The sequence below is a fragment of the Tetrahymena thermophila genome (genome assembly GCF_000189635.1).
Source record: "Tetrahymena thermophila SB210 genomic scaffold scf_8254752, whole genome shotgun sequence".
Lineage (NCBI taxonomy): Eukaryota > Ciliophora > Oligohymenophorea > Hymenostomatida > Tetrahymenidae > Tetrahymena > Tetrahymena thermophila.
The window spans coordinates 976,980-992,801 of record NW_002476512.1 but is presented as its reverse complement, the minus strand read 5'-3'; the positions used below and the strand labels follow the sequence as shown (position 1 = coordinate 992,801).

Sequence of the window (15,822 nt, the reverse complement as noted above, 5' to 3'; positions counted from 1 at the left end):
TACTAACTTAAAATTAAAATATACATGAAAAAAACTAAATATTTACTTTTAATATTTATATTTTTGTAATGAAAGAAATATTTTTTTTGCTTTACATATAAAAATCTCAAGAAATTTAGAAAGAGACTTTAATTAAAAGTCTTGAAAATCTTATTATTATACTTAACTTTAAACACATAATTTAATTATATTTAGTTACTTATAATTGCTTATTTTTAATTAATTTGATATTTTTTATAAATAAATAATAGATTTTATTGCTTAGATTACCAAGCTCTTACTTTTTTTATTCTTCTAGAATAATAATACACAAATTATTTTAAAATTTTCTTTTTTTCAAAATAAGTAAAAATTAATTTACAGCTGTTTGCAATTAATATTAAAATAATTTAAAAAAATGAAATTATTAAATTTTTAGTTGATCATATTGTATTTTAAATCAGTATCCTTAATGATATTATTTTAAATCAATTAAAAGCATAGAATTAAAAAAAATTTTATTTCTAAATTCTTAATTTTTGTTTATAGGCAACGGTAAAAAATTTACTCTAAATTTTAGTAGCCTCAAAAATTATCTATTTTCTAATTTAAAATAGATTTTTATTTAAATTATAATGAATTAAGACACCATTTTTCAATCAAACATTTAAAGTCGAGTGTCTTAATTAAGGAGAATTTACGGTATAATACTCTAATTGAAATATATATAAATAATTTTCATAAAATGATCTTCTATAATCTAAATACTATATAGAATGATAAATTATATAGATGATAGAGAATATTAATAGTTAGTTCTTCATTTTATTATTTATAAATAAAATTCATTCATTAAAAATTTATAAATATTTTCAAATTTATTTTTAGTTTCTTTAGCATTCAAGTATTTTATAGTAAATATGTACTAAGCTAAGCTAAATAATTGCTAAAGAATAAGAATATCTATAACAAAGATATACCCATAATAAATACTCCATTTTTAATCCTTCATATACTATAAAGATTCAAGTTTAGGAACAAACCAGAAATAAGCATGAACAGTTAAAATAGCTACAAATAAAAATATAACTAAAAATATTAATTTGAAATGTTTTCTAACTAAAGTTTGTTACAAAATCTTAAAAATATATTAAAGTGTCAAACTAACAATTAAAGCAATACCTAATAAAAGGTAAGAATACTAATACTTTAATTAAACAAATTGTTTAAAAATATTTATCAAAAAAAATAAATTATTTTTACTTCATATATTAGTTCTGTAGTTAAGAAAAATACTTGGTATTTTAAGTATATTAAGAAACTTCTTGAAACTCTTGTGTCTAATAAACTGTGGAAATAAAATAACGATATCCATTCATTTCCTAACTAATATTTAATTATAAATTATTATTAATATCGTTAATAGGGAGGTTTTTCAATTTTTTTCAAAATTTAAAATTTTTATAGGATTATTTAAATGTGATTTTCATTTTATAAAAAGTAAAATTTTTAAATTACAACCCTATCTATTTTAAAAAAAATAAATTTACAAATGTGAATTTAAGTTTTTAGTCAGCTCTATACTTTCTTTAAGACTATTGAATAGTTACAACTTATTTATCTAAATCTTGTTCGTCTTTGACGGGAGATGAAGAAGCTTGATTAAAGTTTGTGCTAGCCATCTTACTTAAACTTTTTAATATTGTAGGAGTAGCTTAGTCAAAATTCTCTTCAGAATAATCCTTAAATGTTAATGTTCTCTCATAAAATATATTTTTGTGTATAATTTTTCTAGGTCTTCTATTAGATTTTATAATTTTGTTATCCAAATTTTAATTTGTTTACAGCTACTAATTTTATATTTAATCAATTTGTTGTTATTATTATTATTAACAGTTAAATTATTCAACTTTCATTTTATTTGGACTTTACTAATTTATATATCTGTCAAAAGAATTTTAATCACCATCTTTTTATTAATTTTTTTTAGAAGGACTGTCACTATCTACTGTTTGTGGGTAATTTGCTATTTATATAAATATTTAAGATTATTTTTTATCTTAAAGATAACCGAGTATAGTAGAAACTATCCAAATAAGGCTTTTAAAAGCTAAAATATATAATATTATTTAATATTGATATTTAATAGTAAAGCAATCTTCTTAAAATGGACCACTACACCCTTGTTTACAAATTATATGGCATTCTAAGCATTCATCCTGCTACTAGTCAGTATAATAGTTTATCGGACAATCTGTATAGCAAGAATTTTTCAACAAAAATAAATTAGGATTGCATGAGAGACACTTTTTTAAAAAGTATTAATTTTATTGAAAAAATCAAAAAATTTACTTCAAGTTTGGAAGATCCAGAACAAGTTTTACAAATCGAATCACATTTTTAGCAAACATTACTTTATGGATTAATATAATAAGAATTATCGCAAGTTTAAACGCATTAACCATTTTGCAAAAATGTACCTTTTCCAAAATAATATCTTATATTATTAATTTTTTAAATTAAAAAAAATTATACCTTAAATACAACTTTTACAATTTTAAGAAGAAGGTCCAAAGCATGTTTTACATGAAGTATTGCATTATTTGCAAGAATTTGAATTTATATCAGGGTAATAGTTTGAATTACATTGTAGAACGCACTAATTAGTTGTTGGATCAAAATATCTCTTTTATTAGCAAGATAAACAATTATTGGAAGCACTGCCACTGCAAGTATAGCATGTAGAATCGCATGGAGCACACTAATTATTTTAAGAATTACCATAATAGTTTATTGGACAATTAGATAAACATTAATTTTGATATAAATAGAAGCTTGTTTAGCAAGATAAACAATTGATGTCATTAGGACCTGAACATGTGCTACATGTTGAATGGCAAGAAGAGCATGATTGATTGTTTGTATTTTTAAACTAATTTATTTCACATGTTGATACACAAGTCTTAGAACTTTGTTAGAAAAATAAATTTGGAGCTAAACAACTTAAACAATTATTATTGTTAGGCCCATCACAAGTTTTGCAAGAATTAAAACATGGTTTACAAGTATTTGTTATAATATCTCCAAAATAAGAACCATCACATGCTGGCTTACATTAGTTATCTTGTAAAAATAGTCCTTTTAATAAAATATTTAATAAATAAATTAAATAAATTCTCTTTAACTTCAATAATTGACACCAAGATATTAATACTAATTTCTTAATAATTATTCATTTTTTAATTTAGTACCCATTAAAAATATGACAAAAAATGTTAATAAGATTACAAAAAATTTTAATTTATACTAATTAAAATGGCATAAATTTTAGGGATAGCTCAGTGTTAATTATATAGAAAATAATAGTATTATTTTTTATACCTGATGTACAGCTTTTACAGTTAGACATTAATGGACCATTACATGTTTAGCAAGATGAATGACATTGCCAGCACTAACCAGAGTATACATCACTAAATTAATTAGAATTACAATTTAAAACACATTATTTTAATGTTTAATCTAAATATTTGCCATTTTGACAAGAAAGACAATTATTGTTTGCACCACCATTGCATAAATAGCATGTAGCATCACATTGAGTACATTATTTATTTTAATTATTTCCATAATAGTTTGAAGGGCAATTTAAGATACATTAATTTTAATACAAATATGTATTTCCTGCGCAAGATAGGCAGTTCATGTTACTAGGCCCTGAACAAGTATTACATGATGAGTCACAAAGAGAGCATATTTAATTAGCAGTATTTTTAAACTAACTCGAGTTGCATTGTGTAACACAAGTTTTCGAAACTTATTGATAAAAATATGGAGCTTAGCAGCTCAAGCAGTTTTATTTGTTAGGTCCATCACAAGTTAGACAAGTTGAATCACATGAATTGCATGTATTAGTGAGAGTTTCACCATAATAAGAACCATCACATATTTGCTTACATATGTTATTTTGTAAAAATTTCCCTTTTTAAAGATAAAATTATTAGCATTTTAACATCTAAGATATTTTGTTATAAAATTATTAAATTACCTTATGTACAGCTTGTGCAGTTAGATTTTGATGGTCCATTACATGTTAAGCAAGATGGGTCACATTATTTGCATGAATTAGAGTTTAAATCAGGGTATTGGTTTGAATTGCAAGTCAATAGGCATGAATTTGATGTTGGATCAAAATATCTTGGTAATTGGCAAGAAAGACAATTATTAGAAGCAGGACCATAGCATTAAAAACACGTTTAATCACATGCTGTGCACTAGTTGTTAGATGCATTATTAAAATGTTTTACAGGACAATTCGCAATACATTAGTTTTGATCTAAAAATGTATTTCCAGAGCAGGAGAGACAGTTAGTGTAGCTGGGACCTGAGCAGGTACTGCATGAATAATCGCAAAAAGAGCATACTTGGCTGCTATTATTTTAATAATAATTTGAATTGCATTAAGGTGTACAAGTTTTAGTGCTTTGATTATAAAATGTTGGAGTTTAACAGCTTAAACAGTTGTTACTACTAGGTCCGTCACAGGTTTTGCAAGATGCATCACATGGTTAACAAATATTGTTATTGATTTCTTTTTAATAAAAAATTTTATAAAAAAGAAGAAAAAATTTTATTTACAATTTAATGGAAATGTGTTAGAAGGGCAATTTATTATGCACTTATTTGATAACAAAAATAGGTATCCACTACAGCTTGTACATGAATTTGAATCACCTTATTTATGATAATAAAAAAATTTTTAATATTCTATTTTTATAAGAAAAATAAAAAGTAAAAAAATATTTTAAATTATTTTTTTCCCCTTTTTTCTAATGTTAAATATGATAAATACCTGGACTTAAGCAAGTAAAACATGTAGAATCGCAAGTTGAGCATTACAAATTTGAGCTGTTAGCCCAATATGAAGTAGGGCATGTATTTTAACAAGTTTTATTCGGATTGAGATAAGTATTAGGTTTACAACTCAAACAAGATGTACTATCCTCTTTTTAAATATTAAAATAGTTATAATTTAAAATAAATAAAACCTTTAAACTCATAAATATCAGTTAACGACTTAATTTTGTATTTAAATATATTTTTCTGTCATAAAATTAACTTTTGTTTATTTTAAAATAAAATTTACAAGGTTTTGAACAAGTTTAGCAAGAAGGATCACATGGTTGACAAATTAAATTTTAATCCGAGGCATAACCGTTTGGGCAAGTGGTTTAACATGTAAAATTATATAAATAATAGTTGGCTGAGCATTTATTACAGCCTTAAGCATCACAAGTTATACAATTAGGATAGCACTTTTATTAAAATATTAATAATTAAATAAATATAAAAGCTTAAATTTAATTTACATAATCAACTAATACATAGAGCTCTCTAATTCCATAAGATTCTATAAACGGATTATTATTTAAATTACTTTTTATTAATAAGCTAAGAGAAGAACTTGTATGAGGAACTGCTTATTTAATTTTGATAATTTCATCGTTGAAAGATACTCTTCCACATAAATTTGTTACTCCATCGTTTATGTTTTTTATTGTAGTAACTTATACATTTTCATCTACAATCAATTACACATTTTCATTACTCCATGAATCTATTTTATACAAAGTGTATCCAATAATCACTTACCAATGAGGTTACCTAATATTTATTAATACAATTTTATATTTTAAAAACAAATGACTAAATTAATAATTTACAATCCTGTAAATTTTCTTTATATATAAGAATTTTGAGAACTTAGATAAGCACCACCTAGTAAACTGTACCCATTACATACAGTTGTTAGTGCTCTGCTAGAGCTGTAAAGAAAACCTAAAAATCCAAAAGTAGTTAAGCCAGATCCTACAATTTCACTCTCACCAAAATATGTATTAAACATACTCTTCAATAAATAACTTCCATCTATAAAGTCAATTAAAAATTTACTCCTTTATTTGTAAAAAATGAATAAAATTATGTTTACTATTTGTTTAAGTTATCAAGTCAACACACTATTATCCATTTTATGTAGAGAATGAAGGGCAATTAGCAAGACATTACCCATTTAACAAAGAAAATCCAGGCTAACATTAAGTGCATAGACCATTTTAACAAGATTGGCATTGAGTAGGGTAGCAAAAATCTTAAACACAAAGTTTTCCAGTAGAATCTTAAATAAAACCTGGTTAACAAGTTTATATGCAAGAATTATTCTGAGCATGATATCCAGGATCACATGTGCAGGTATTTCCATTTTAAGAAGAATTGGGTGGACAAGTTAAACACTGAGTTGCAGTAGGTCCATTGCAAGTTAAGCAGGAATCATGACAAGCATCGACATAGATATAAAAATTTCTAAATCCAAAACCTTCATCTGATATAGGTTAATCTGTTTTTGAGTAGATAGTAATATTTAAATTTGAATCTGTATGTGTTATGTTTCTATAGTAAAGCACAAACTCGTCATTATAATTATTTAAAGGAAGACAAATTTTAGCTCCATTACTTTAAACATCTTTAGTATAAGTATCACAATTTTAGTTAATTTATACTTAGATTGAATCATTAAGATCTAAAGTTTAGTAAAGTATTAGGTCAAATCTGACAGAAAGACTCCAATGAGGTGGAATACCTGTGTATATTTTTGTAGAAGTAGTAGCACCTTAACCGAAAAATCCCATTACACTTTAATTTGAAAACTCTGTAAAATCAGTTGATTGGCATAGAGTTACTGTAGCTAAATTCCATCCACAATTGCTACTTGTAAAGACTGAATTCAAATCTTAAAATACCAATTTTTCAGCTTAATTTTTCATGCATTTATAAATAATTAGATTAAAATAAAAAAATATTTCAATATTTACCACCAATAGCTGTATTGATTATAAGTATTAAACAAAATATTAAAATCTTTTTCATATGTTTTAGAAATGACAAATTATTTATTAATAAATATTATTATATTCTCAATACTTTTTGATTTTAAAATAAAGTAAGTGTTTATTTATAAGTTTATATATCTCTTTTTTTATTATAAAGCATATCCAATTAACTATTCTTAAAATAATCTTTGATTTATTTTTGAGATCCCTTTGTGATGTAAATTTTGATTACTCAGTTTTGAATAGTCAAGTACACTTAAAATAAATACTTTTTTTTCAATTTAATTTAAATTAATTAACAAATTAACACACAGTTCAGATGTAATCTTATAATAAAAGGTATATTTCTTTTTAAAGCACAATTAAATTAAAAAATGTGTAAGCATTTTTTTTATAAAAAGCAGATTTTTTTCTACAAATTCATATTTAAGAAGATTTTTTTACTTAAAACAAATTAAAAGAAAATAAATCAATGATAATAAAAAGTAATAATAAAGATTTTAAACATTTTTTAATATAAAATCAATTTTATAGATATTAAATTTACTTTCATAATTCATTAAAGAAAATATAAAATTAAAAAAAATATTTAGTTTTTTACCACAATTTCTTTTTGTTATTAATTAAAATTTTTATTTTCATTTTTTTCTAAAAGGAATGAGTAAGTTGAATTTAATCAAAAAAAGATATCACGTTTATTTTTTATTTTATTATTAATTACCACAATTTCTGTTTATTAAATTAAAATTAATTATAATGTATGTATACATGAATTTTTTCCAAAAAATAAAGAGTAAGTTGAATTTAATAAAAATTTGATCAAATAAACTCATTATTATTAGGCAAATTGCTTTGTTGAAAAATGCAAAGTGAATAATTCTTGATTTGAAAATCTAATTTTTATTTTTTAATTATTTTAATTAATTTACATTTTTTATCTCTATATTTAAAATTATTATTCTTTGATTTTGGATTAAATTAATATCACTTATTAGTTATTAAAATTTAAGATGTAAATTTATTAAAGCAACAAATATAAAATAAAATTAATAAAATATATATTGTTTATGAACACTATAAATTTATAATAATTAATAACTTTAATTTATTGAAATTTTATATTTTTTACTACTCTAATTGAAATATTTATAAATAATTTTCGTAAAATGATCTTCAATAATCTAAATACTATATAGAAAGATTAATCATTTAGATAATAAAAAATATTAGTAGTTAGTTCTTCATTTTATTATTTATAAATAAAATTCATTCATTAAAAATTTATAAATATTTGCAAATTTATTTTTAGTTTCTTTAGCATTCAAGTATTTTATAGTAAATATGTACTAAGCTAAGCTAAATAATTGCTAAAGAATAAGAATATCTATAGCAAAGATATACCCATAATAAATACTCCATTTTTAATCCTTCTTATACTATAAAGATTCAAGTTTAGGAACAAACCAGAAATAAGCATGAACAGTTAAAATAGCTACAAATAAAAATATAACTAAAAATATTAATTTGAAATGTTTTCTAACTAAAGTTTGTTACAAAATCTTAAAAATATATTAAAGTGTCAAACTAATGATTAAAGCAATACCTAATAAAAGGTAAGAGTACTAATACTTTAATTAAACAAATTGTTTAAAAATATTTATCAAAAAAAATAAATTATTTTTACTTCATATATTAGTTCTGTAGTTAAGAAAAATACTTGGTATTTTAAATATATTAAGAAACTTCTTTAAACTCTTGTGTCTAATAAACTGTAGAAATAAAATAACGATATCCATTCATTTCCTAACTAATGTTTAATTATAAATTATTATTAATATAGTTAATAGGGAGGTTTTTCAATTTTTTTCAAAATGTAAAATTTTTATAGGACTATTTAAATGAGATTTTCATTTTATAAAAAGTAAAATTTAAAAATTATAACCCTATCTATTTAAAAAAAAATTACAAATATGAATTTAAGTTTTTAGTCAGTTCTATACTTTCCTTAAGACTATTGAATAGTTACAATTTATTTATCTAAATCTTGTTCGTCTTTGACGGGAGATGAAGAAGCTTGATTAAAGTTTGTGCTAGCCATCTTACTTAAACTTTTTAATATTGTAGGATTAGCTTAGTCAAAATTCACTTCAGAATGATCCTTAAATACTTAGGATTTCTCAAAAAATACACTTTTGGGTATAATTTTCATAGGTATTCTCTAAGATTTTATGATTTAGTTATTCAAATTATAGTTTGTTTACAACTACTAAATTTATGTTTAATCAAATTGTTGTTATTATTACTATTAACAGTTAAAGCTTTATTCTACTTACATTTTATTTGGACTTTACTAATTTATATATTTGTCAAAAGAATTTTAATCGCCATCTTTTTATTAATTTTTTTTAGGAGGACTATCACTATCTACTGTTTGAGGGTAATTTGCTATTTTAATAAATATTTAAGATTATTTTTTATCTTAAAGATAACCAAGTATTGTAGAAACTATCCAAATAAGGCTTTTAAAAGCTAAAATATACAATATTATTTAATATTGATATTTAATAGTAAAGCAATCTTCTTAAAATGGACCACTACACCCTTGTTTACAAATTATATGGCATTCCAAGCATTCATCCTGTTACTAGTCAGTATAATAGTTTATAGGGCAATCTGTATAGCAAGAGTTTTTCAACAAAAATAAATTAGGATTGCATGAGAGACACTTTTAAAAAAAAATATTAATTTTATTCAAAGCATCAAAAAATTTACTTCAAGTTTGGAAGATCCAGAACAAGTTTTACAGGCCGAATCACATTTTTAGCAAACATTACTTTATGGATTATTATAATAAGAATTATCGCAAGTTTAAACGCATTAACCATTTTGCAAAAATGTACCTTTTTCAAAATAATATCTTATATTATTATTTTTTTAAATTAAAAAAAATTATACCTTAAATACAACTTTTACAATTTTAAGAAGAAGGTCCAAAGCATGTTTTACATGAAGTATTGCATTATTTGCAAGAATTTGAATTTATATCAGGGTAATAGTTTGAATTACATTCTAGAACGCACTAATTAGTTGTTGGATCAAAATATCTCTTTTATTAGCAAGATAAACAGTTATTGGAAGCACTGCCAGTACAAGTATAGCATGTAGGATCACATGGAGCACACTAATTATTTTAAGAATTACCATAATAGTTTATTGGACAATTAGATAAACATTAATTTTGATAAAAAAAGAAGCTTGTTTAGCAAGATAAACAATTGATGTCATTAGGACCTGAACATGTGCTACATGTTGAATGGCAAGAAGAGCATGATTGATTGTTTGTATTTTAAAATTAATTTATTTCACATGTTGATACACAAGTCTTAGAACTTTGTTAGAAAAATAAGCTCGGAGCTAAACAACTTAAACAATTATTATTGTTAGGCCCATCACAAGTTTTGCAAGAATTAAAACATGGTTTACAAGTATTTGTTATAACATCTCCAAAATAGGAACCATCACATGCTGGCTTACATTAGTTATCTTATAAAAATAGTCCTTTTAATAAAATATTTAATAAATAAATAAATTATCTTTAACTTCAATAATTAAGACACCAAGATATTAATACTAATTTCTTAATAATTATTCATTTTTTAGTATAGTACCCATTAAAAATATGACAAAAAAAATATTTCGAACACTATTTAAGCTTAAAAAAGTTATAATAATATTTTAATAAGATTACAAAAAGCTTTAATTTATACTAATTAAAATGACATAAATTTTAGGGATAGCTCAGTGTTAATTATATAGAAAATAATAGTATTATTTTTTATACCTGATGTACAGCTTTTACAGTTAGAAATTAATGGACCATTACATGTTTAGCAAGAAGAATGACATTACCAGCACTAACCAGAGTATACATCACTAAATTAATTAGAATTACAATTTAAAACACATTATTTTAATGTTTAATCTAAATATCTGCCATTTTGACAAGAAAGACAATTGTTGTTAGCACCACCATTGCATAAATAGCATGTAGGATCACATTGAGTACATTATTTATTTTAATTATTTCCATAATAGTTTGAAGGACAATTTAAGATACATTAATTTTAATATAAATAGGTATTTCCTGTGCAAGATTGGCAGTTTATGTTACTAGGCCCTGAACAAGTATTGCATGATGAGTCACAAAGAGAGCATGTTTAATTAGCAGTATTTTTAAATTAATTCGAATTACATTGAGTAACACAAGTTTTTGAACCTTATTGATAAAAATTTGGAGCTTAGCAGCTCAAGCAGTTTTATTTGTTAGGTCCATCACAAGTTAGACAGGTTGAATCACATGAATTGCATGTATTAGTGAGAATTTCACCATAATAAGAACCATCACATATTGGCTTACATATGTTATTTTGTAAAAATAACCCTTTTTAAAGATAAAATTCTTAAGATTTTAACATCTAAGATATTTTGTTATAAAATTATTAAATTACCTTATATACAGCTAGTGCAGTTAGATTTTGATGGTCCGTTACATGTTAAGCAAGATGGGTCACATTATTTGCATGAATTAGAGTTTAAATCAGGGTATTGGTTTGAATTGCAAGTCTATAGGCATGTATTTGATGTTGGATCAAAATATCTAGGTAATTGGCAAGAAAGACAATTATTAGGAGCAGGACCATAGCATTAATAACACGTTTAATCACATGCTGTGCACTAATTGTTAGATACATTATTAAAATATTTTACAGGGCAATTTGCAATACATTAGTTTTGATATAAAAATGTATTTCCAAAGCAGGAGAGACAGTTAGTATAGCTGGGACCTGAACAGGTACTGCATGAATAATCGCAAAAAGAGCATACTTGGCTGCTAGTATTTTAATACTAAATTGCATAGCATTAAAGTGCACAAATTTTAGTGCTTTGTTTATAAAATTTTGGAGTTTAACAGCTTAAACAGTTGTTAGTGTTAGGCCCATCACATGATCCGCAAGATGGATTACATGGTTAACAAATATTGTTATTCATTTCTTTTTAATAAAAAATTTTATAAAAAAGTAAAAAAATTTTTATTTACAATTTAATGGAAATGTGTTAGAAGGGCAATTTATTATGCACTTATTTGATGACAAAAATAGGTATCCACTGCAGCTTGTACATGAATTTGAATCACCTTATTTATGATAATAAAAAAATTTTTAATATTCTATTTTTATAAGAAAAATAAAAAGTAAAAATGATATTTTAAATTTTTTTTTTTTTTCCCTTTTTTCTATTGTTATGATAAATACCTGGAATTTAGCAAGTAAAACATGTAGAATCGCAAGCTGAGCATTACCAATTTGAGCTGTTAGTCCAATATGAAGTAGGGCATGTATTTTAACAAGTTTTATTTGGATTGAGATAAGTATTAGGGTTACAACTCAAACAAGATGTACTATCCTCTTTTTAAATATTAAAATAGTTAGAATTTAAAATAAATAAAACCTTTTAATTGATAAATATCATTTAATGACTTAATTTTGTATTTAAATATATTTTTCTGTCACAAAATTAACTTTTGTTTTTTTTAAAATAAAATTTACAAGGTTTTGAACAAGTTTAGCAAGAAGGATCACATGGTTGACAAATTAAATTTTAATCTGAGGCATAACCATTTGGGCAAGTGGTTTAACATGTAAAATTATATAAATAATAGTTAGCTGAGCATTAATTACAGCCTTAAGCATTACAAGTTATACAATTAGAATAGCACTTTTATTAAAATTATTAATAATTAAATAAATATAAAAGCTTAAATTTAATTTACATAGTCAACTAATACATAGAGCTCTCTAATTCCATAAGATTCGGTAAATGGATCACTATTTAAATTACTTTTTATTAATAAGCTAAGAGAAGAACTCGTATGAGGAACTGCTTATTAAATATTGATAATTTCATCGTTGAAAGAAACTCTTCCACATATATTTGCTCCTCCATCGTTTATGCTTCTTTATGTAGTAAATATTACATTTTCATCTACAATCAATTGCACATTTTCATTATCCCATGAATCTATTTTATACAAAGTATACCCTATAATCACTTACCAATGAGGTTGCCTAATAAATATTATTACAATTTTTATTTTAAAAATAAATGACTAAATTAATAATTTACAATCCTGTAAATTTTCTTTATATGTAAGAATTTTGAGAACTTAGATAAGCACCACCTAGTAAACTGTACCCATTACATACAGTTGTTAGAGCTCTGCTGGAGGTGTTAATAAATCCTTAAAATCCAAAAGTGCTCAAACCAGATCCTACAATTTCACTCTCACCAAAATATGTATTAAACATACTCTTCAATAAATAACTTCCATCTATAAAATCAATTAAAAATTTACTCCTATAATTATTTAAGTATAAAATTAAATTTACTATTTGTTTATGATATCAAGTCAACACACTATTATCCATTTTATGTAGAGAATGAAGGGCAATTAGCTAGACACTACCCATTTAACAAAGAAAATCCAGGCTAACATTAAGTGCATAAACCATTTTAACACGATTGGCATTGAGCAGTATAGCAAAAATCTTAAACACAAAGTTTTCCAGTAGAATCTTAAATAAAACCTGGTTAACAAGTTTATATGCAAGAATTATTCTGAGCATAATATCCAGAAATACATGTACAGGTATTTCCATTTTAAGTAGAATTGGGTGGGCAAGTTAAACACTGAGTTGCAGTAGGTCCATTGCAAGTTAAGCATGAATCATGACAAGAGTCAACATAGATATAAAAATTTCTAAATCCAAAACCTTCATCTGAAATATCTGTATCTGTTTTTGAGTATATAGTAATATTTAAATTGGAATCTGTATGTGTTATGTTTCTATAGTAAAGCACTAACTTATCATCAAATTTATTTAAAGGAAGACAAGTTTTATACCCATTACTACAACAAACATCTCTAGTATAAGTATCACAATTTTAGTTAATTTATACTAAGATTTAGTCATCGCGATCTAAAGTTTCGTAAAGTATTAGATCAAATCTGACAGAAAGACTCCAATGAGGTGGAATACCTGTGTATATTTTCGTAGAAGTAGTTGCGCCTAAACCGAAAAATCCCATTACACTTTAATTTGAAAACTCTGTTAAATCAGTTGCTTGGCATTGAGTTACTGTAGCTAAATTCCATCCACAATCACTACTTGTAAAGACTGAATTCAAATCTGAAAATACCAATTTTTCAGCTTAATTTTGCATTTAAAAATAATAGATAATAGAATTTTTAAAAAATATTTAAATCTTTACCACCAATAGCTGTTTTGATTATGAGTATTATACAAAATATTTAAATATTTTTCATAGTGTTTTAGAAATGACAAATTATTTACTAATTAATATTATTATAATTCTAAATACTTTTTGATTTTAAAATAAAATATGTATTTGTTAATTTGTTTATATATTGCTTTTTTTACTATTAAGCATATCCACTTAAGTATTCTTAAAAATGTCTTTTATTTGCTTTTGAAATACCTTTGTGAAATAAATTTTGATTACTCAGTTTTGAATAGTCAAGCACACTTTAAATAAATACTTTCTTTTCAATTTAAAATAATAAATTTATAAATTAACAAATAGTTGAAATGCTATCTTATAATAAAGGGTATATTTCTTTTTAAAGCATCATTAAATTAAAAAATGTGTAAGCCCATTTTTTTCTACTGTCTCATATTTAAGAAGATTTTTTATATTATAAATAAATTTTTTAAAATAAATGAATAATAATAAAAAGTAATAATAAAGATTTTAAACATTCTTTATTATAAAATTAATTTATAGTTATTATATTTACTTTATAAAATTAAAAGTAATTCATTTTTCTTTAAACAAAATTAAAAAAAAATATTTAGTTTTTTACCACAATTTCTTTTTGTTAAATTGAGGTTAATTAAAATTTTCAGTTCATTTTTTTTCTAAAAGAAATGATTAATTTAATCAAAAAATATATATTACATTTATTTTTTTATAATGATTAATTACCACAATTTGTGTTTGTTAGATTGAAATTAATTAAAATGTATGTATTTTTTCTAAAAAGAAAGAGTAAGCTGAATTCAATCAAAATGTTAGATCAAATAAACTAATTATTATTAGGCAAATTGCTATGTAAAAAAAACAAAGCGAGTAATTCTTGATTTGAGAATCTATTTTTTATTTTTTAAATGTTTTAATTAATTAACATATTTTATCTCTTTTTTTAAAATTATTATTGTTTGATTTTGGATTAAATTAATATCACTTAGAATTTATTAATAATTAATATGTTAAAAACAAGAAATATAAAATAAAATTAATGAAATATATATGTTATGTAAATACTCTAAATTTTAAATAATTAATAACTAACTATAATTTATTTAAACTTTAAATTTATCTAATTGAAATATTTATAAATAATTTTTATAAAATGATCTTCTATAATCTAAATACTATATAGAATGATAAATTATATAGATAATAGAGAATATTAATAGTTAGTTCTTCATTTTATTATTTATAAATAAAATTCATTCATTAAAAATTTATAAATATTTGTAAATTTATTTTTAGTTTCTTTAGCATTCAAGTATTTTATAGTAAATATGTACTAAGCTAAGCTAAATAATTGCTAAAGAATAAGAATATCTATTGCAAAGATATACACATAATAAAGACTCCATTTTTAATCCTTCTTATACTATAAAGATTCAAGTTTAGGAACAAACCAGAAATAAGCATGAACAGTTAAAATAGCTACAAATAAAAATATAACTAACAATATTAATTTGAAATGTTTTCTAACTAAAGTTTGTTACAAAATCTTAAAAATATATTAAAGTGTCAAACTAATGATTAAAGCAATACCTAATAAAAGGTAAGAGTACTAATACTT

General features: G+C 23.0%; 2 protein-coding genes across 2 annotated transcripts; both read right to left on the bottom strand. All coding sequences in view use genetic code 6, as the record gives it.

Annotated features, from left to right (window-relative positions):
• Positions 1–1,137: 1,137 nt before the first annotated feature.
• TTHERM_00116547 (zinc finger lsd1 subclass family protein) lies at positions 1,138–6,800 on the bottom strand (the record flags this gene model as incomplete). The annotated part of the gene is made up of 13 exons (XM_001471169.2): positions 1,138–1,161; positions 1,243–1,365; positions 1,530–2,079; positions 2,332–2,392; positions 2,515–3,117; positions 3,361–3,960; positions 4,028–4,570; positions 4,618–4,713; positions 4,832–4,984; positions 5,126–5,294; positions 5,349–5,643; positions 5,703–5,907; positions 5,969–6,800. 13 exons carry the CDS (start codon positions 6,798–6,800, stop codon positions 1,138–1,140), a joined length of 4,254 nt encoding a protein of 1,417 aa, XP_001471219.2.
• Positions 6,801–8,773: 1,973 nt separating this feature from the next.
• On the bottom strand, positions 8,774–14,147 carry TTHERM_000115547 (zinc finger lsd1 subclass family protein; the record flags this gene model as incomplete). Its single annotated transcript, XM_012796256.1, has 12 exons — positions 8,774–8,813; positions 8,867–9,591; positions 9,639–9,766; positions 9,822–10,424; positions 10,708–11,307; positions 11,375–11,917; positions 11,965–12,060; positions 12,179–12,331; positions 12,473–12,641; positions 12,697–12,991; positions 13,050–13,254; positions 13,313–14,147. The coding sequence occupies 12 exons, from the start codon at positions 14,145–14,147 to the stop codon at positions 8,774–8,776; spliced, it is 4,392 nt and encodes a 1,463-aa protein (XP_012651710.1).
• Positions 14,148–15,822: the final 1,675 nt, after the last annotated feature.